The sequence below is a fragment of the Mus musculus genome, chromosome 17, assembly GCF_000001635.26.
Source record: "Mus musculus strain C57BL/6J chromosome 17, GRCm38.p6 C57BL/6J".
Classification (NCBI taxonomy): Eukaryota; Metazoa; Chordata; class Mammalia; order Rodentia; family Muridae; genus Mus; species Mus musculus.
Window position 1 is genome coordinate 78220734 of NC_000083.6, and position 22083 is coordinate 78242816.

Genomic DNA, 22083 nt, shown 5'->3' on the forward strand with positions numbered 1-22083 from the left:
AATTTTCATATAGAGGTTTTGCATTTTTTTACCTTTAGATTTGAGGAATATAGAACACTTTGGTTGCCCCTATAGTGTATGTTTCTGTAAACTGTGTATGATATATACCAATCAAGATATTCCATAAAACAGAAACACTGCCAGGCTGCTTGTTATATGGAGTACCTATCTAGACTTCTTTAAGACCATAGTATACAACTAAGGTTTGTGTGTGTGTGTGTGTGTGTGTGTGTGTGTGTGTGTATCAAACTAGTACTTAAGAGATACTTTTTTGACCAAAATACTGGCTTAAAGGAGTATAAGTTTTTACTTGGCCTTTAGTACCACCACCAGAGTGTGTATGCTGAAGTTGTATTGCTAAGATGACGAAAGAGATATGAGAACACTGCTCACAATTCAGAAAAGGTTTGAGACAGAGACAACCTGGGACTTTCCTAAGGTGTAGCTCAGGGTGGGGCCCGTGTTATTGAAATCCCTTTGTAAAACCATTTTAAGATGAGACTCAGTAGATTGTCTCCAGTCCTTTGGTTAATCTTTAATCAGCTGCACTTTATTATCTACCTAGACTACAAGTGCTCCATCACTGAGCTTATAAACGTTCAGATCTATTTATAATGAGCTGGGTTGGTGTGGTCCTTGTTGTATGGTAGACAGCCAGGTGTATGGGAGTGTGTGTGTAAGGTGTGTATGGGGGTGAGTGTTTAAACAGTAGGTGAATGACATTGTGATGTCGCCGAGCTACATTTCCTTGCTTACAGAGCCCTGGCGTTTGGCCAACTCAGAGGAGCGGAGAAGAGGCTTGGATTTTCTGGCTGGGTTTATTTCTGGCTGTTAGGATGAGCGACTGCTAGAGAAGGCATAAATATAGTTTGAGGTTCTGGCCAGAAGTAGATGGTGGATGGAATTGTTTATGGGTGGATGTTTATAGCTGGCTTCACACTTTACCTCTTTAAGAGTTGGTTCTTCGGACAAGTGACCCTAATGTCTAGCTCTTCTTTGGGACTGTCTTCAAAGTCTCTACCAGTATGCTAGTCTCAGCCGTCTGTCCCTTTCTTTCCACATTCAGAACTCAGTACTCAACTTCTTAACCTGCTGGTGAGAATTGAAAAAAAAAAATCATCAAGTGTTGTGGGGGGTGGGAGGGGGAGACAAGTGCCATATATTCCATAGGCACACTGTCTTTGATGGACAGAGTGGTGTGTGGGAGTTTGTGGCCCTGTACCTGTCCTTCATCATGGCTGGCCCATGGCTAGAGCAACAGGTGACTAACCCTGGCTGGCTTCAGTGTGTCTGTCAGTTGACTTGCACAGGCTCTGAATTCTTTCCCTTGCTTCTGCCCACATGGAAATGTTGTCCTTGGTTGATCCTCACCTTCAAGGCCTGCACACATGTTCTTGGGTCTATGCCTAGCCGGTGATCACAGCTCTCCTCATTAGCCTTTACCTACCCTGTAGCACTGCTATAGTGCCTCTTGCTGCAAGTTTCTCAAACAATGGGGTCAAGGTCCTCTTGGGTCATTGCACCTACATGTACCATTAGGATGGTCTCTGTTTTCTAAGGAGTGTTGGGAATATATTTCAAGAAAGCCTAACTGGAGAAAATGACTTCCTCAGGAAAAATCTAGATTACAGATTTCTTAGAAGCCATATTTTATTAATAGAGGCAAAATTGTGCTCTTGAAGTAAGTTCACAGGCCAGCCCAGTGACTATCTTATCCTGGCTAAGTCACTCCGTGCTTTCCGTCTGGAAATGGGCATAGTGTTGGTGTCTTCTCATTGGGGTGGTTATGAGAAACAATTAATATGGAGAGCAATTGGAGTAGTATATTGCACTTAGTGCACACACAGTAAATACCTGTTGCCATTATGTCTATGTAGCTTGGCATAGAACAGCGGCTTTCACGTACCAGGTGCTAGTTAAAATGCCACGTTAAGTGGTGTATTCAGAAGGTAGGAAGGTGGTTGTCTTTTCTCTTGCTAAGTATAAATAAAGGTGTTGAGCATGATGGTGTAGGCATGAGAATATTTACTCCCTGGTTGGGAGTTCCGAATCCTGTTCTAATCACAGCATGCCTGTGATTTGATCAGATCTACCATCCCCAGTCTGTCAGAAGTTTTGTTAATATTTACTGGCTCCTAAGGTAATTTAGGGAAGATGAAAGAGCTTAATCAGGGGACTTATTTCCAGTAAACACTGTTATTGGTACATTCCAAACCCCTAAAATAGGCCGTGGATATAATAAGAAAGCTCTGTTCTTTCTTTATGAGCTCGCTCTGTGTCCTTACTCACGGGTGCCTTTCAGGTGGGCATCCCCATAGGGTAGACAGATAGATACATTGTAATGAAGTTGCTTACCATGCCCCTTTGTAGCCCCTCAGTACCTAGTATGGAGCAATTGCTTATTGATTTTTTTTAATGAATCAGTAGTTGGTGAGTATTTTTCTTCAATCCAGTAGTTTAAATGCTTGGAAAGGGTTGCTGTTGATTTTCCTCATAGGTAGGCACCATCTTGGGTATTGAATCTGAGGGTGCCTCTCAGAGTTCCTGCTCATACCAGAACAATGGATGGACTCCAAATGGCTCAGATGAGATGGGTGGGGGTGGGGTAGGATGGCCACCAGTTATCTGTGATTTGTCTAAACCCTACTCCTGAGGAGAACCCTGGAAGCTCTCACAAAATGAGGCGAGCCCTTGGGTCTTCTTGGTTCTGTTTCCCGCCCCCCCCAAAGTAAAGAAAGCAAGTTCTTTTTTTGTTTTGTTTGCTGACCATGTTTCATGTGGTAAAGACTGTCAGCTGGAGGACAAGAACTTTGCTTCCATTAACCGGCAGTCACTGTTTTTTTAAAAGGCCATAGTAGCTAGAAAAATGTGGGAGGACTATGCATGAAAGCCCCATGTCTGTTTTGTTTTCCTAAGTGATTCTTCACGTTCAAAACATATTTAGATTTAAATAGACGATTTGTGTAACAGGAGTGCAGACAGGATCCTTTTTGGTGGTGGAGTTTGTCAGAGCTTTAAGCAAATGTGCCCGTGGACTCCAGCAAACACAGCAGCCTGTTCTGTTTTTAAAAACACCATTTCTACCGCTCATTGTCATTTTAATAACTTCTTTCCCCATTCTAGTTCTCTGTATTCCAGGATCTTTTTATTTAAAGCCATTAAAATCTTCCCCTGGTACTCAACTTATATATAAAAAATAAATTTATTTTAACATAAGTGACTACAGGGTGATTCTTGTGTGGAAAGATTATTTCACCCTGGTTTGAAGGATTCCTCATTTTGTAGGAAGAATGGGAGGGCACGTGGTCGCTCTCTCTACCCCACATCTGTCTCACCCACACTGAAGCGGTCCATTTAAAGTCGGGTCTTCATAAAAGGAAGAGCTGTCACAGGCACACTTTATGGGCCGTCTAATTGCTTCTGCTGTAGTCCCACACTGCTTATGTGCAAAACTCGGGCGCTTTTATTTCATCGCTGACAGGAATGCAGTCTGCCAACAATACCAGCAGAGTGGCTCGTGGCAGTTCTGTACAGGTTTGTGAACAGAAAACCCTGAGCCATTTTCTCCTGGAAGGTAGTGTGTGTACAGGAGAGGGGTGGGGGAGAGAGACAAAAGAGGGGGGGCATCCAAATTCTAAGTTAAATCCCGATGATTCGCCACACACAAAGCAGACTGTATGTGTTTGATCCTTAATAAACAGGAGAACCTTATTGCAACCCATGCTTGATAAGAAATAAGTGGGTGATAGGTAATTAATTGGTCAGGATTTTTTTTCCTCTTTTTTAAACAAAAGCAATTGCTTACAGTGAGATGGTATTTCTTTTTGTAGGGTTATATTAATTCTTACACACTTGCTTAGTCTGTCTTCAGCCTTGCTCATAGGCATTTATTTATTTAAAGCAATGGTTGGCTTTAAAGACAGCAGAAAGAAAACATTTATTTAGCGGCATACCTGATAGATTTGGACCATTCAGAGATTTCCACCATCCGGTCTTGAGACAGAACTTGGCAGGCATGGTCTTGATGGCTTTGACTAACATATGAAGGCTACCTTAAATAGGTTCCTTTACCTACCTCGTGCCCTTACTCTCCTGATGTTTCTTCTCCCTTCTTTCCTTCTCAAGTCTGTTTCCATCAACGATACTCTGATTTGTCCTTGTTAGGGCTACAGTTCATCTCCCCACAGTTTCATCTCCCCGTAGTAGCTTTACCCTCTGGGGTTCTAATGGTGAGTAGAGAGTCAGCCGTGGGCAACGTGGGCAACGTTGGTGTTGCTTCATTTTCTCCTGGGCTGTAGGTGAGTCGGGTTGTCAGTTTCTAGTCTGCTATGACCTTCTGCCCTAGGGCAATCATGATATACGGAGTATCCTGGAACCAACTCCCATGAGCCTTTAGGCATGCAGTAGGCTGACCTGGGGAGTCCTAAGGAGGTTTGGGTTCAGACCTGAGAGGGATACAAACAGAGCAAAACCAGATGAGATTCTGAGAGTCCTGGGCCTGAGCGGCAGGGAAATTCAGTGTTGGGAGCTAGGTTGTTGCTCAGTGACTTGGGAGGTTTGGATGTTATCTGGGAGTACAAGGGGCGTTTTATTAGTCAAAGGCGCATCAGACTCTCAAAGGGACTGGGGCCAGAGGACTATTCATTTACCAGGAGTCAGAATTCTGGGGATGGCTCCTTAGAAAAGCCTCCCTCGGCCAGCCCCTCTACTTGACAATTAGATCTGAGATGGTGAGCCAGGTATCAAATGCTCTTACTATTTTAAAACGTCTGTAGTGCTAGTGCTGACTTCGTTGTCCTAAATCATGCACAGAGGTTGAAAACTTGTCCACTGTGGACGAAGTTCTTGGGGGCCCCTGATGCCCGTCTTGCCCTCATGGTACTATCCGGAACATTGTCACAGTGGGTTGAATTGGCCCCTGGTGAACTTTTAACTCCAGTCTCCCTACCCTGCCCTCACCCCCCACGAAGGAATCTGTAGCCCTCCCTGGGGTGGTGTGAAGCCACTGGAATGTAGCACTCTGACCCCTGGCAGTTAGGCGTCCTGAATGGACCTGGCCTGGGAAACAGGAAGGAATTGGGAGGAAGAAAGCAGCTTGCCCCATGGCCTTGGGGTGGGATGGAGGGAAAGGAAACCCAGGGTGGTGTGAACTCCCCCATCCCCCAGAGCAGCTCAGGAGGCTTCTACCCAGAGGGTAAACAGGTAGGAACAGGTGTGTTGCTGCTAGGTGGAGGGTGAACCCTCAGCAAAGATGGCTTCAGGCATGTAAGCTGCTACAGAAGGTAGGGTATTGAGGAAGGGATTTGAGGTAAAGAGAAGGGTGCACAGGAAGTCATGGATGCTGAAAAGGATGGATGGAAACCGGGAATGGCCAGAGACTGTCCGGACTGAGCACATGTCTCACTTCAGAAAGCAAATGTATCAGAAGGTAAGAAAGACCTCTCCCTACCTCCACCCAAAAGAAACTGCATCTCCTTTTTAACCTTAGAACAGAACCTACCCTACTGGACAAACAGTGTGTTAAGTTAGTGATGGGAACAAGGAACATTGAAGTTCATTGTTGCTTACTTTTCTCTCCTCTCTCTTATGGATGGACCACACTGAGGTCAGTCACTGACCTTGGGAAAAGGTATGCTGGACAAGTGTCAGGTTGATGATGCTTGCCCCAGCTTCTTGCCCCTTTTCAGGACATACAACTGTATCCTCAGTTTCCTTCCAATTGAATTCTTTGGTGGAGAATTCATGCAAACCCTTCTCTAGTCACGAGCTAATTATACTGTTTCCAAACTGCAACAAGATTTGCCGGGAAGGCAAGCCAAGCATTTTTGTTAACGATACTTAAAATTAAATTCCGTGCTTTTGTGAAGGGAGTAGAAATTATAGCTTCTTCTGTTTTTGAAACACCTGTTTTGTTGAGGAGAGACATCCTCTTGCCCCTGGACTTGGAGGATTTGGTTTTCCTCTGCAGCTGGAGTCCCCCGTGCTTAGGAAGTGAACTCTTCCTAAGCCCCAAGTTGTCCTGAATGGCATCCAATGCCCCATTGTTGTTCTGCATCTGTGTGGAACAAGGGTGTTGTCTCTCTTCCCTCTTCTCACATGATAGCTCTAAAGCCCTGGGTCAAGTGGTCCGAAGTATTCCTAACTAGAAGTGTCTTGGATAGTAGGTTCAGAGTTTATTCATTGGATATGTAAGCAAGGTGTATATAGCAGGCTTTCCTCAGCTCGGCTGGTACAAGAAATGAGGCAGATACAAGAATGCCAGACCCTCACGATACAAGTCTGCCAGAGAGCATAACAGTTAGCCACAAGTTTGGAAGTTCAGAACCAACAGAAGCACTAAAGGATATTTTAAAGAGCAGTAACGTGCCTGTATATACCGTGCAGCTGCGTCTTGCTGTGTCTCCTAGCCATTTGGTAGAAACTAGTGATCCTCTCTGCTAGTTAGCCAGAATGTGCGTTTGATTGTAATAGACTTTGGAAAGTTTGTGGGAGCAGTTATTTCTTCTTGGATCTAAATGTGTTCATTCTTGAATATACTTACTGTACTTAGCAAAAATTTCAACCTTTGGGTGGGAGTTAGGGTGTATGTAGTTCCACAAGTTGTGAGTCTTGTGATTTGAATAATTTCCTTGTGGTTTTCTTCACACTCTGAAGACTGACTATAAATAGAACACCCGTTGCAGAGTTACGACTTTGGAATATCCACCTACCTAGCTGCATATGGGAATACTTCTGTGGGAGCATGTGGGAGAAGAATTGGGTAATTCACAGTTTTTGTTTATGTTTCATTTGAAGCTGACTAGTTATTCTCTGTGAGCGCATGCTTATGCATGCATGTGTTCTAATTAGAAATACAAAAATGTATGAACTTCATTCTTTGACACTGCCATAGTTTAAAATACCTGAAAATTACCATCGTGTCCCCAGAAGGCCTAATTACTGTAAGGTTTGTTTATTTATTCTGCATCTCGTGATATTAAATATGAATGTGCTCGTAATGAATAGAACACTGGAGACATATAGGAAGTTTTTGCTTTTTTTGTTTTTTGTTTTGGTTTTGGTTTTTGGTTTTGGTTTTCCAAAGTGTTTCTCCGTATAGCCCTGGCTATCCTAGAACTCTTTCTGTAGACCAGGCTGGCTTCACACTCAGAGATCTGCCTGCCTCTACCTCCCAAGTGCTGGTATTAAAGGCATGCACCACCACACTTGACTATATAATTTTAAAAGATTTTAAAGGTGATGCTTTTCTTTCAACGTAGCAGCTATAGTAACCATGTCACCTAGCCAGACATACCATTCTCTTATTTCCTTCAGCATGTAGTTTCTGTGGCCTCGCGGTGTGCTATTCATCAGCTGCACATGGAACGAGGATAGAAATGAAGAAACTTAGAGTCCAGCTTGCAAAGCAGCAGCTGGAATGCTTTAGGGTCAGGGAAGGGTTGTCGGGGGAGATGCTACATGGGGTGTGTCAAGAAAGGAGTCATAGAGACTTGAGGTAGATTAACCTAGATTAGATAGCTGTGAAGAGGGAGTGAGAATCTCCCTGAGACGAGGAAAGGGTATCTACAAAAACACATGGAAATGAAAACGTACCTTTACCCAGGGAATTGACTCATTCAGCAAATACTTCTGCAGGACCTACTTGTGCTGAATTCTATTACAGTCGTGGAAGATACAGAAGTGAAGACGAGCAAAAGTCCCTACCAGTCTAAAGCTTTGTAGTAAAGAAAGAAAAGGCAAACTCAAAAAAGAGCAGGGAGGTGAGCAGCGACTGCGGTGGTGCTAGCTGACTTACAGTCTTAAATAGTTAGGGGAAGTCCTCACAAAGCCAATCTCAGACCTGAGGAATAAGGGGGTGGGGTATGCACCCACCTAAAGATGGATGTTTCAAGTGGAGTGCCTGGATAAGCATCCCTGTCGTTGTCCCATCATCTCCATTTGCTGGAGTATCCGGGGCAGACTGGAAGGACGGGCTGCATTTAAAGTCGGTGTGTCAGACAGCTCTCACATTGTCAAGTTTTCCTAACCAGCCACGGCTGTTACGCTAGCTCTTGTTTTTAATACAGTTCTACTGTTCTCATAAACATTGTTCTCAGAAATTTTAAAAAAAATGTATCTTATGGTGAAACAAGTTATCATTAGGAAATTGTAATGTTGTGCATAAAAATATTGTTATCATGGACTGATACTTGCAAATTGCTTCTTGTTGGGACCAAATAGCAAGATTCCTGTAGTTGTGAGATCAAATGGAGACATATCTTACACACACACACACACACACACACACACACACACACACACACGCACGCACACGTTTGGGTTATTGACTTTTTGCTTACACACTCACACACTGTGATGTTGAGAGCTGAGTTGCATGATAAACAAGTGTCTTACTACTGAGCTATCCTCTTCAGCCCCAAAGGTTTAGATATTTAGGGAAGATACCTCTTTGTAGAACAGTCTTAGTGTTGAAGGTGAGAATCCATCAGAAATAGAGCTTGCTGGGATATCAGTCTTTGGGTGATTATCTTCCACTTGGTGGATCCTGAGGAATGCAGATGTTAGTAAGGTGAAGTTCACAGCAGGCTTACGTTGATTTGTGAAGACATTTCTTACACCACAGATACTGGCTGAATTCACAAAGTCATTATCCCGAAAAGATTCCTTAATGCTACTTATAGATCATTACACCTTAAAAAAAAACGCCATTATGTGCCCTTCAGAAGCCTTGCTGTAGATGGAGGCATTGTTTGCTCTCACAAAGAAACCCTTGTTTCTTAGAGGGTAAAAGAGTTGAGGTCATGCTTATAAGCTTAAACTTTCCATCCTTCTGTTGGTTGCAAAGGAATGCCCACGAGTTGTTTGTCTTGGCTACAAGGTGTGCTTGCCTGTTCCCAGTGTTAAGGGACCCTCAGCAGTGGGCCTCAAGGTCATGTACCCTATAGATAGGCCTTAACCAGAGTGAAAGTCAATGGTGGTCCTATCTTGCGTTGTCAAGAGTTCATGTCTTCAGCATCCAGTGAACTTGAAATTTTGCTCAGGCGGTGCCCAGCTCCCTTTCCCATAGTCTTTAGTCTTCACCTTGCCTGTGCGATACAGTCTGTGTGGAATTCAGACCTAGGTGGCTGGGTTCTCACCTCCGCCAAGTGAGTTCATCCTGGTGAGGCACCTAGTCCATTTGCTGACACAGAACAGTTGCTCATCTAGTACTGGCTGTTACCAGGGGGTGCAGTGTGCTTCCCTAATGTGCTAGCTGGGTCAGCTTCTGTGATGAAAACCTTAAATTCTACAAAGGACTTATTTTCAGAGTATCCTATTTTTTGTTCTTTGCTTAAAGATTCAGTCACACTTTTCACCGTAGGTATTCACACTTCACTATAGGCATCCACACTTTTCACCATAGGCCTTCATATTTTTCACTGTAGGTCTTCACACTTTACACTGTAGGTGTTCCTACTTTTCACTGTAGGCGTTCACACTTCTCACTGTAGGTGTTCACACTTTTCACTGTAGGCATTCACATTTTTTATTGTAGGCATTCACAGTTTTCACTGTAGGTATTCACATTTCTCACTGTGGGCACTCACGCTTTTCACTGTAGGTGTTCACACTTCTCACTGTAAGGGTTCACACTTCTCAGTATAGGTGTTCACACTTCTCACTATGGTCATGGTTCACACTCTTGGATTAGTGCAGCTCTCATACCTTGTCTTCTGACTTGCTCTTGGTTATTTGACTAACAGCTGCGAGGCCACAGCATACATTAATATTTATAAAATGGTTCTGTGCATTATTCATGCGCCCAAGTGCCTTTCTGGCAAAAAGCATTAACTCGTGTCATATTATCTAATGCCATGATATGCAGAAGTGGCAGAAAGGAAACTCAGAGTTTATTATTTGCTATTATTTCTCTAAGATGGTGGAGACATAGGGTGTGTATTCACTCATTCAAAATGTCATAAATATTGATACATAGAAGCACTGATTCATACAGCATTGATATGAAAAGACTGGCGTTTATATTAGTAGTTTCAAAGTTAAAAGCCTGAAATCCAAAGCTGCTTGGTCATAGGTGGCTTTCTTCATCTTGCTTCACATTTACTTTCTAGAAATAGTTTGACCCTCAGATATTCACAATGCTTAGCTCTCATTCCAGTCCTCCTGTCTTCTGTCCCGATTCCTTTTGGCAGATGATGATGTTTTGCGAAGTTGCTAGTTGCTAAGATAGCTCAGTAAGGATGCTGCAGTGCCACAAAACCCACTGTGGTGGTTGAGGGAGCGTGTCTCCCGTATGCTCCGTGGTGATGCTGTTTGGGAAGGCTTAGGAGGTGCAAGCCTTGGTGCAGGAAGTTCATCTCTGAGGATGGGCTCTGAGAGTTCCTAGGAGCTTTCTGTGAAGAGTAAGCAGGGTTGTGTAGTTCTGTGGAGTCATGCAGCAGCATGGGTAACAAGATGAGCACCACTTAGTGTTGCTGGAGCAAGGGGACATGTGGAAGACAGGAAGTTGAAGATGTGTCTTGGGCTTAGTCTAAATGGGCTTCGTGCTCCATGCCAAGGACTCGAAGAGCCAGATGTTGGACATTTTTATAGACCATTGTTTGTAACTAGAGAATCCTTAAGAAGCTTGGGGCTATTCTCTTAATGCCTCTCAATAAATGCTATTTACACAAAAGTACCTGTTTAGGAAGATGAAACACTGGGACACGTGAGAGATGGCTGACGAAGGTTTTTAGGGAACCTTGATGAGGAGATGAGACAAAACATTAGAACCTTCCCTAAGAGAGTCTCCCCTTACCCAAGACTTACAATTTTTAGGTGGCAGAACATTTGCTAATTGACAACCGTGGAGTTAGATGTTTCACTGGACATTCAAGCACAGTGATGGCTACATCAGTGGGTCACCTCACTTAGTGCGTACTTTGAAACAGTTTTCAGATCTCAGCTAGTCTTTGAGTAGGAAACTGCTTCAAATTTAAGCAGTGACTTTCAGAGCGACCTAACTCTGTGGCAGTATCCGCAATAAATTTTTAGTATTGCGCAATTTCAAAGGGGTTGGCAAACCTTTAAAGAAACTTGAGAGTAAAGTCTAAAGGGAGACTCATGAATTATCCATCCCACCCCCACCCCCCAATTTGGTCATTAAAATTTTGGAGCCTAGAGAGCTACATGTGGAAGGGTCCTTCAGGAACCAGTGTCAGGGCTAGGCTGTGGTCACCTGGCCAGGGCTTTCTCTTACATCACCTCATTTTAGCTTCTCTTTGTCCATATGCAATGTAAGATACATGCTAGTTTAGACAGAGTTGTGAGGTGATTTGTAGTATGTTGGTTAGCATCAGCCTTTTCTGTCCTCTCTTCTTGGTTTTTGTTGTCTTTGCTTCTAGAATCAAGACCTCTTCTCTTTAACCTCCTTACTATTCTTCACCAGCAGTTAGGAAGGACATCATTCTCCTCCATGTTTCCTAGACTCTCTCCACACGCTTGATATGTGACTTTGATGTGAATGATGGCTACTGTATAAAACCCTTTGCCTGACATCGCAAGGCATTAGCACCTGGCTCAGTTTGGCGACGTCATAGAGACCAGATCTTTGTGAAGCAGATGCGGCTGAAATAAAGAAGTGATGTGTCCATTCACATTCGTACTTCACTTCTGCCTCTCCCTGTTAGCGGCACTGCAGATGCGTCCGGTGAGAAACGCAGAGGTAGAACCTTACACTTACTAATCAACATACAGTAAGAGGTCTAGTTAACTGCGCTGCTCAGTTTCACCGCTCATCGCCGAGACACGATAGGAAGCAGTGTTCGTTACACATGTAGAGCGAGGTCCCTTTCCCTCTTGAGCAGGTATTCATATGGATATTTTAGTATTACTGTTGTTTTAGAGACGTTGGTGTTATCCACGTTGGTGTCTAGACACCAAACATAGCTCCGTTTTGTGCAGATGTCTGAAAAGGAAAATCGCACTAGCAGAAGTCCTTTCTGCTGATAACCGTAAAGACGACCTTCCCGCTTTGCACTGCTTGCAGCCCAGGAAAGAGGGAGAGAGAGGGAAGCGCCGGCTTCTGGAGCGCAGACTTAAGCCTGGAGCAGAGAGATGGACCGCTCACTGCATTAGGTTCCTCCTGGAGCAGAACGGAATGCCTGATAACAGCCAGCTGGGAGCTGGGGCTGCGCAGAGCAGCATTTGGACCTTACAGGAGTGTCTAGGCTGGCGTGGAAAGAGATACCAGTATTAGCTATTTGCATCTTACCGTAGCCACGGGGATATGTGAACAGCTGAAGAATTAATTTGATCTATATTCCCCAAAGCCTCTCCTCTGCCAACAGAATTCCATTACAGTGAGCTTCTGAGTGCGCATTGTGAGTTTGTTTCTTACTTTTTAATGGCTGCTCTAGCATATTTCTGGCAAGTGAGCTGCTACGTAAGGGAGTGCGGCTATCTCTTAGTTGGGAGTAAACTCTGTTAACCAGAGCAGGAGCAGAGCAGAAAAGGAGAAGCTCTGAGTATACAGGTGTCTTCTGCCTTTCGGGAGGCAGATTTCAGAGTAACATGGTCCTCTATCCAGTAACTGTTGCCATACCTAACCTGATCTATTTCCAGAAGGAAGAATAGTTTGATGAGCAGAGAAGTTGAATCCAGGATCATTCAGGCTACCACAGCTAATTCTTGGAGCATCCCATATGGTGCAGAGGAGAGGTCTATTTCCTTTTAGACCTGGAGTTGAAGGACCTCTCAAGTACCTGTATGAGGCCTCACCGCATCATTCTGCCTGGTGCTTCCTCTTTCCTCCTAGGATAGGAAAGCTCTGTATTTAAATTTTTAGGTTTCAAGGATTAAGATAAGAAAGATTCAACCTGCACTGGATTCTGATCATCTCAGATTTAATCAACTTGGAGGGCTAATCAAATTTCATTAAATTTTGCCTTCAATCCCTGTTGATTTTTCTCTGTTAAATTGTTTTAAGGTATAATGTTCCGTAATAGAAAACTATAAAAGCATTTGTCTTAGAAGCATGCTGTTCTCCATCCTATAAAATGACCGTTGCTAAGGGAACTACTTGCAAAAAGAAAAAAAAGAAAAAATAGAGTATTGATTAGTTGAGGCCAGAGAATTGAAAGGTTTTCTTTTCAAAAAAGTAGAGAAATATCTATAAGATAATGTTGGCTTCAGAGAGCTGTTTCAGACTGATGGAGAGGGTGCTGGTGGCATCGGCCTTGACTGCGACCCTGTAGGTGTGGCCAGTGCCGCAGCTAAGGCACTTCAGCTGAGAGACAGAGTGGTCCAGAGCCAGGGAGATCATGACAAGCTGCTGCCTCTTAGTTCTGATTCTGCTGCATTCAGGGCAGATGGTCTCCCTCTGTTAAGACAGGGAGAAGCACCTGGTCTTCAAAGAGCTTGGCTCTGAAAATGGCCTTCTTGGAAGGATGATAATGCCACCAGGTGTTAAGTGGATGTCGTCTGAGAGACGAACGGAGAAAGAGATTAATGGCATATGATTCCTAGTCAGAAATGACCAGTGTCCTGGCAGGTCTTTAAAATATGTGTCTCACCTAGCGCTTTTGTGACAAGCTTTTTAAAATAAGACCAGCTTTAAAGTGTTTTAAAAGTGTTTTGTTTTTATTATAATCATCTTGAAACCTTTTTTTTCTTGCCACATCTTGTGTTGGTTTTATAACAGGCTATACTGTTATATACACCTGTACTATGTGTTGAGGATACAGAAATTGATAGTGTTCCTGCCTGTTAGGTCTCTGGCTTATCAGAGAAGTTTAACTTAGATAAAACCTTAATATCTGTGCAGATGCTTGCAGGTAGATGGTGGAACAGCTTATTATTCTGGGCATTTGCAGAAGACATCTCAAAAGAGGTCACATTCGGGGGTGGGAATTTAGCTCAGTGGTAGCGCGCTTGCCTAGCAAGCTCAAGGCCCTGGGTTCGGTCCTCAGCTCTGGAAGAAAAAAAGTCACATTGACCTGCGTCTCACTGGAAGAATGAATAAGAATTATGTTGAAGCAAAAGCAAACCTGGGTTGTAGGTAGAAACACAAAGTAGTGAGAACAGTTATAGGCTCGAAGCAAGAACCTCAATGCACATGTAAGATATAGGTGTAAGAGAGATCACGAGAAGAAGGCTCTGTCAATACCATGGCGAAGTTTGGACTCTGTTGTCTGGCAGGAGAGGACCACTAAATAATCTTGGCTTTTAAAGAAACACAGCCATAGTAAATGTGGGGGAATGAGGTTGAAAGTCAAGGGAAATGTGGTAGGGAGAGAGTACAGGACTAGGTGGTACACCCCTCTCCATGCCCCACGATGGTAAATTGGGTATGAGGTGGCACGCACAGGCACGCACTCACGCATGCACAAACACACACACACACATGCACAAACACACACACACACACACACACACACACACACACATGCGCGCACACACACCACACAGTGATGATTTAATGTAGTAATGGGGTGTTTATTGCGGGAAGAATTATTGTGTAAGAAGCAAACCCATTTGGAAATGCTGTACATACTTTTAAAAATCAGTAATAGAGATTTCCTTTCATTAAAGAAGAAAATAAAGTCAGACAATAGGGATACATACCTTTAATCCTAGCATTTGGGAGTCAGATCTCTGAGTGTGAGGCCAGCCTGGTCTACAGAATGAGTTCTGGGACAGCCACACAGAGAAACCTGTCTCAAAAAGGCAGGGAGTTGGGGAGGGAGGGAGAGGAAGAAAAAGAGGAGGAGGAGGAAGAAAACATGGGTAGTCTTTCCAGTGGTTCAAATGTCGTATAAATTACAAGTTTTGAATCTCTGAGGATTAATCTCTGCATTGCAGATTTTAATGTGCAGTCACAAGCAGTCCTTTGCAAGTTCCCCTGAACTGTACCAAGACTGTCCTAACAGCACATCAGCAGCTCCACACATCTATGAGACATCACTGAGGTGCGACACCATGTCCTAACTAAGGACAAAGAGAGCTTTCCGAGCTTGAGTCGCTCAGTGTACTTTCTAGTTTTCAGAGAACTGTGAGGATTTCAGTTACCATGCAGTTTGCCTTTGTATGTGTGAGTGTTATTTATGTGTTAAATGGGCAAAGAGAACAGGATATAAAATAGATCACTCAGGTGTCTGCTTAAACTTTATAAGCAGAAGATCATCAAAGCTGGGGCATTGATTATGCAAGTAAGCCTACTCGGAAATCAAAACAGAGAGGTTTTTTTCCCCCCCTCTCTTCTGCTATTTCATAGAATCATCCTTGAAGCTCTTTAGGTTGTGATTTCTTCTCCTAAGTGTCCTTGGCAAGAAAATTATTTCAGTGAGGAAAACACAAGAGAGAATGATCTTGTGTAGTGTGTGATGGAGGGACCGCATCAGTATCGTTAGCTTTGTAGAGACCATAGCTGTTTGCTTGCACCGCCTTGAATGAGAAAATGCCTCCGCACCATGCTATGAATTCATGTCAGGGGCTCACCTTGGCTAGGCAGCACTATCGTAGCGTTGCACACCGCAGCCGGAAAACACCGTCTTGAGATGACATTTAGTCTTCAGTGTGAGCAACGGGTGTAAGTGTTCTTAAATGCAAGCACTTTGAAATTTTCTCTGTAGATATCTTTATCTGAAACATGTTTGCCGTCCAGCAGTCAGTCCCACTTCGGGTGTGTGATAGGGTCTTTGAAAGATAACGTGAAAATAACTTGTGTCATGTCCCAGGCGATCAATACAGAAGTACTTGGTTTTCATTAAGAGGTATTTGAAGTAGGAGGACCATAGTTAAAAATGGAGCCTAACTAGTGTTTCTTATGTTGGTCGCATTTTTCTGAACTGGGTCCAGAGCAGGCGTTGGGGTTGGGGTTGGGGATGGGGAATTTTAATTCTTGTTTTTTAACTGTCTTTACCTCCATGGGTATGTAGTTGAGCGTACAGATTCTGACAGGGATCAGAAGGTATCACATCTCCTAGAGAGGGAGTTACAGGGGATGATGTTACAGTGTGGGTACCGGGAATGGAACTCCGGTTCTGTGCAAAATCAGTACTTGCTCTTAATTGTGAACCACTTCTCCTGCCCCAAGGCTGGCTTGGCCAGCCCCAAGGTTGACTTTAGGACCTCATTGATTATCATTTGTCTCATCCCAGGACAAACATCTGAATGGTCTCACCTTCAGAATATCATGACCTCTGTCTCTCAACTAGGTGGTAGCCCTTTGTAGCTGAGGCTGTGGTCCTCAGGTTTGTTGTAGGTAGTGTTGGGTGCCAGCAGTGGGTCCCAAAATATGCTGCCCTTCACTGCCTCTCCCCTCTCCCTCATGGCAGCAAATGATGCTTGATGTTCATTGGCTTCCTTGCTGTATTGTACAATACAGTGAGAAAAAGTTAACCTATTTTTTTGAGATTAACAAAGGTAACTAACTCATACATAACTTATAGCAAGCATGGAATGGTCAAAGAAGCTTTATTTAAAAATTAAAAAGTGCGTATGCACGTGTGTGTGTGTGTGTGTGTGTGTGTGTGTGTGTGTGTATACACTTGGGAGCTCGTGCGTTCATGGGAGCGGTACATGCCTTTGCATATGGAAGTCAGAGAGGAACCCTGGGTGTCATTCCTTAGACACCTCCTCCCCAGCACTGAGACGCAGAAGCATACCCGCTTTTCTTGGGTCCTCCCGTGTGTACAGTATGCACTTTGCTGACCAAGCTATCTCTCGAGCCCTGTGCCCCCCCCCCCCCCCATGAAGTATTTTGTAGGAATTGTAGTTGTCGAGGCACACAGGAGACATAGACTTTGACCACAAATGTGATGATTTCATTTCTACACGTGTGGCTGTATTTCAGGCTTCCCAGTGACTTAGGAGGTAGCCTGCATTCCTATGTACAATTTCTGCCCAAACTGCTTTTCGCAAATGAAGGCCTCCCATTTGGGTGCTGATCTTGACATCCCAGTGTGTGTTTGATCTCAAGGCCTTGGAAGAAAGCTGAGAGAAAACCTGTCTCTGGGTAATTGTCTTGCAGATGAGGACTGGGATGATGACCAGCTAATAGGTTTTGAACCCTGCAATGAAAACCTCATCTCCGGCTGCAACATAATCAATGGGAAATGCGAATGTGGTACCATCCGAACCTGCAACAATCCCTTTGAGTTTCCAAGGAAGGACATGTGCCTTTCAGCATTAAAGAGGATCGAAGGTAAGCACGCTTTGTTGTGGTTGTAGTTGTTTACTGTCTTGTTTGCCCGACTCCACCTTGTGCAACCGAGCAGTGATAGCATTTGAGCCTCCCAAGGCAAGGGCAACCTTAGAAGAGTCCTAACGGAGAAGCCTCCAGTGTGTCGGGTGCTGATGCAATTGAAGCACGCGTTTCCCAGAAGTATGGGGTATGGTGCGCAGTCATCCTGTGAGCAGGGTACCTTGTGCCAGCTGGCCTAGGTCACCTCTGCATAATGGATGATTTCATGAGTGGTGCGCTCGCTCGGGATCAGCATCTGTTGTCACTGGGTCCATTCTGCTTGATTGGCCCTAGCGTGGCGCTCTGCTAATTAGAAAGATGGCTCATCTGGCAGAGGGGAAGAAGTGGATAGAGGAGAGAAGTGTGCCGGCTCACTGAAAGCTAAGGTGAATTTTGCCAAGAGCCAGAATCAGGCAGGTATGAATGGATAGTGAGACACTTCACCTCTGGAGAGAGTTCAGAAATTAAATTAAGGTCCCAAGAGAATTACACTAATATGGTCCAGAAACTTTGTCTGTTCGTGCATATAACCTAGAAAAAGCAATTGATAGCTTGAAAATATATTTGTAAACATGGATATCCCAGTGGAAGAACTCTGAGCTTAGTGCTGAAGCTTGCAACAAGAGTTAAGAAGAGAGAGGCCTAGATGTCAGCCCTGCCCTACCAGGACTGGGTTTTCCCTCAGCCCCGGGTTCTTCCTGGTCAGGGGAGAGAGATGACAGAAAAGGAGTGTTCACAGTCTTAAATTCACCCCTTTCCTTCAGAATGTTGTCATTCAAAAAATGACAAAACATGCAGTTTAGACTAGCAAGGATTTTCTGTGTCCGAATCCAAGCCAGCCCCTGGGGCAGCTGAGCAGGACCGAAGTTTCTGGAATGTATTAGCTTTACAATGTATTAGATTTATTAAGCCGTTCTAAATAATAAGGCATTTATAATAACCTATAAAATAGTGCTGCTCTTTGGCACTTACCAGAACTACTCAACAGTTGAGAGACTGTAGTAGAAAATAATAAAAACAAAAGTATTCTGTGATATAGGTGACTGAACCCAGGCAGGGACTCATGCAAGCAAGGGATTTACTGATAGTGTGTGTGAGTGTGTGTGTGTGTGTGTGTGTGTGAGTGTGTGTATGAGTGAGTGTGTGTGTGAGTGTGTGTGTGTGAGTGTATGTGTGTGTGAGAGAGTGTGTGTGTGAGTGTGTGTGAGAGTGTGTGAGTGAGTGTGTGTGTGTGAGTGTGTGTGAGAGTGTGTGTGTGAGTGTGCGTGTGTGTGAGTGTGTGTGTGAGTGTGTGTGTGTATATTCTTCTCTTATACATTACATCCCAGTCATAGTTTCCCCTCCCTCCACTCCTCCCAGTTCTCACACACCTCCTCTCTACCCCAAATCCACTTCTCCTTTGTTTCCCTTCAAAAAAGAGCAGGCCATCAGAAATATCAGTGGAACACAGCATGACAAGTTATAAGAAGACCAGGCATAAACCCTCCTATACAGGCTAGATGAACCCACCAGTAGGAGGAAGAGGGTCCCAAGTGCAGACAAAAGAGTCAGAGACACACCCTCTCCCACTGTTAGGAGTCCCACAAGAACACCAAGCTACACAACCATAACATATGTGCAGAGGGCTTAGCACAAATGTTTTGTGCCTTACAGGGTCCATGATTCAGTCATTGTGAGCCCCTCTGAGCCCTGCTTAGTTGAGTCTGTGGGCTGACGTTTCTCTCCAGCCTAACAAAAGATTTTAGAACTACAGAGAGAAGTAAATAACACTCGTTCTAGTCCTTAAGTTTGTACATGGCTGATTCGAGCTCTCACATATAGATACGTTACAAAGTAACCTAGAGTTATAGATGATTTAGTTACATGCTTGATTAAATAGTTTTATCCATACTTTAGAAATCATATTATATGAAGTAATATGACAGACTAGGTCTGCCACATCTTGCCATTCTTACACTTACGAAACAGCTGTATTCAGTGTTCCCAGTGCTCTGCAGTGACTGTCCCTCAGACACTTTGCAGTCACTTAACTAATGCCCTGCTCTTGAGCATGATCTCTTCACGGCCATCTAGGTTGTTTTGAGATGTAGCAGTTTGATTAAGAAAGCTGTGTCACCAGACCTGCTGTCTGTTCACGTACAATTAGGACAGTTTCATCTGTAATAAATTAGGCATTTGTGTGTAACCTTCGTGATGACTTTCAAAGAGTGATTCTATGGTGGCTGTTTGTGACATCTCTCGTCTCTTAACGTTGAGATCATTCCACAGTAATTGCTGTATCTAGTTAAATTACTTTACTTTAAAAAAGGCTTATTTTGTCAGAAGGCCTTCATGTAATCCAAGGTAGGATTGATTGAGGCCATGGAGGGCTAAATGGTTTGTTATTCAAAATAAGGCCTTCTGTAGTTTTTGAGATCATTTCAAGATCTCAGGACTGGGGGAATTTCCCTTTTCTGAGGAGTAATTGGTAGGGGGAGGGGGGAAGGAATCCCTTATTGTTAAACATGTGAAACTTAAAGATGATCTTAGGCTTATGTGTAATTGAGCCTTTAAGACTATTAGAAGTTTGAATATGTCGTTGGAATACTGTAGGCGTCTTCCAGTCAAGCAAGATTCACCTAGAAATGTCTCTTAAGCTATGATGGAGGTAAAGTGTTTAGTAATGGGCTTTAGAACTGAAAACAACCTGAACTAAAACACACAATCTTGAACTGGGAATTTACATGGCCTTACATGTGTGACACTAGGAAAACTGGTCAAAAAGAGCAAGGTTTCGTGCAGGGATTGGATAGGACTGGGTAGCGCATTTGGTGTTGTGCAGTGAACATGGTGAAAAGGAGGCAGAGACTTTGGGAATTCTTCCCTGAGTTACCTACAAGCCCTTAGGAGTGACGTCAAATGAGGTTGAAGAAAGGTGGGCAGTCATGATGAGCGTTATTTTCTATCACTGTCTTACCCTGCGTGGGCAGATAAACTTGTGAAAGAGGCTTGGTGGGAGAAATGGGAATTGAATCTACCTCTGAGATACCCGTCGAGTAGTTCTACAGAAATGGGAATCGATAAGCAAACTTGGACAGAAAAGATGATACACCCATCGGAGTACTTGGACTTGATTGAATCAGTGAGCTTTGTTGGCGAATACGAGTGGATTAGCTTAGTGGATGATGGTCAAGATAAAGTTTAGGGTCTGATATTTAGGATGTACACAGGGGCCGTTTGCTAGTGTGGGATATAAGGAGAGCAGCTTTCGTGGGGAGATTGGTTGGGATCTACTTCCTAGGTTTGTTTTGCTATATTTGAGGTGTCCATGGAGAAGCAATGGGAAAGGATGTGTGTAATGGGCCTGGAGGGGCAGGGAGATCTAAAGTGGAGATAAGGGTGATGAGTCGCAGGCCAAGGAGAAGGTGGTGTCCTCCATGCCTTCAGGGTCCATGGGTGATGTGAGTAGATGGAACGTGGTGTGACAGGAAATAGTGTAATAGAGGAGAAAGGGTCACACCAGCATGACCTGAAGTGTAGTGAGGGCGGTGCCAGAAAGAGTCCTCAGTCACAGCTGCTCTTAGCTAGGCGACAAATTCACGCCCAAAGACGTCATAGATCACTTTAACAGACTGTGAAGTTATTGATTGATCGGCCCTGTTATTTTGTTTTGCTTTCCCTAAAGCTTGTAGGATTGTTTGTATTAGAGCAGGTCAGCCTGTCCCCAGAAGGGGAGCTGGTTCAAAGCAGAAATCCCAAGATAAGGAAGTGACTGGAAAGGGAGGTGATGACAAGATTATAATCCTGGGCTATTAGGATCCAGAAGAACCCTCCCTCCACCAGTACGTCCATCTGGGCCTTCGGGCACCGTTCTCTTTACTGTTCAGCGCTCATGGCTTCCTCTGTGGTCCTGCTTAGCCAGGAGAAGCTGGGTGTGCGCAGGGCCAATGAACTCTCTGGCTCCCCACTCCGCTCTGCTCTTCCATCAGCTGAAGGACTTCTGTGTGGCTGTAAGGGTGCAGGAGCATAAACTGCATCTTGCCAGAGAAGTTTTAATTTCATCTTTAAACAAAAGATGTGTTATAAGGGACCTAAGGCAAACTCCGTTTACACAGTTTCCTATCTGTATTTATTTGCCTGCGGCTGCTTAAAACAAATGAAACTTTGTTTTTATGTCGTGTGGCTCTGTTCTCTGGAGCCAAGCTGGTTTTAACAGGGAAACAGACACCATCTATTCTTATGGGGTTTGTTGTTGTTTGTTTGCTTGCTTTGCTTTGCTTTATTTTGTTTTTCTTTTTGGATATTGAGGACCTCAGAGCATTGGCTTTTAACTAAATTTATTATTTCAGTTCTGTCTGAGGAAATGATATTGTTTCTTTCTAACACATTTTTAGTTTTTTTAATACTTTCAAGTTTTTCCCTCTGCAGGGTCAGGGGCCAAGACTAGATTTTATTTCTGATGGTTTTCTTTCTCTTGGTCTCTTGACCCCAGTACAAGCTAAGCTTGGTGGCCTCCTCAGGATTCTTGGTTCTTGTTGCCATTTATAATGTTTGTCACTAAACAAAAATCAACTAGTATTTTGAAAACAGCATTGCACTGTGTGCTCTCATAGACCATTCACCCCCAAAAATTGTTTTTAATGTGTATATGAGGTAGAAGTAGGGGGTGCTCACAGAAAACACCCACAGAAAAAAATGTGTTAACATGATGCATTTATGTCTCCTGTGAAGCACTCCTCAGAAGGCTGTCCTGTTTCGCTGGCCTGATAGAGATGCTTCCAGCTGCAGTAAGAAGGCTGCTGTCCTGTCACATAAGTACAGAGACGGCAGAGACGCTGGTCTTTTCCCTTGCAGGTTTCCTCCTGGGCAAGTCCCGTAGGGAG

General features: G+C 43.9%; 1 protein-coding gene across 4 annotated transcripts in view; it reads left to right on the forward strand.

The window, feature by feature from the left end:
• Crim1 (cysteine rich transmembrane BMP regulator 1 (chordin like)) overlaps positions 1 to 22083 on the forward strand; it is a 176360-nt gene that overhangs the window by 20501 nt on the left and 133776 nt on the right. For all 4 annotated transcript variants that reach the window (XM_006524601.4, XM_006524602.3, NM_015800.3 and 1 more), the window contains exon 2: positions 17009 to 17182. In XM_006524601.4, coding sequence (XP_006524664.1) covers positions 17009 to 17182 — 174 coding nt within the window. The remainder of the gene's footprint in view (positions 1 to 17008; positions 17183 to 22083) is intronic.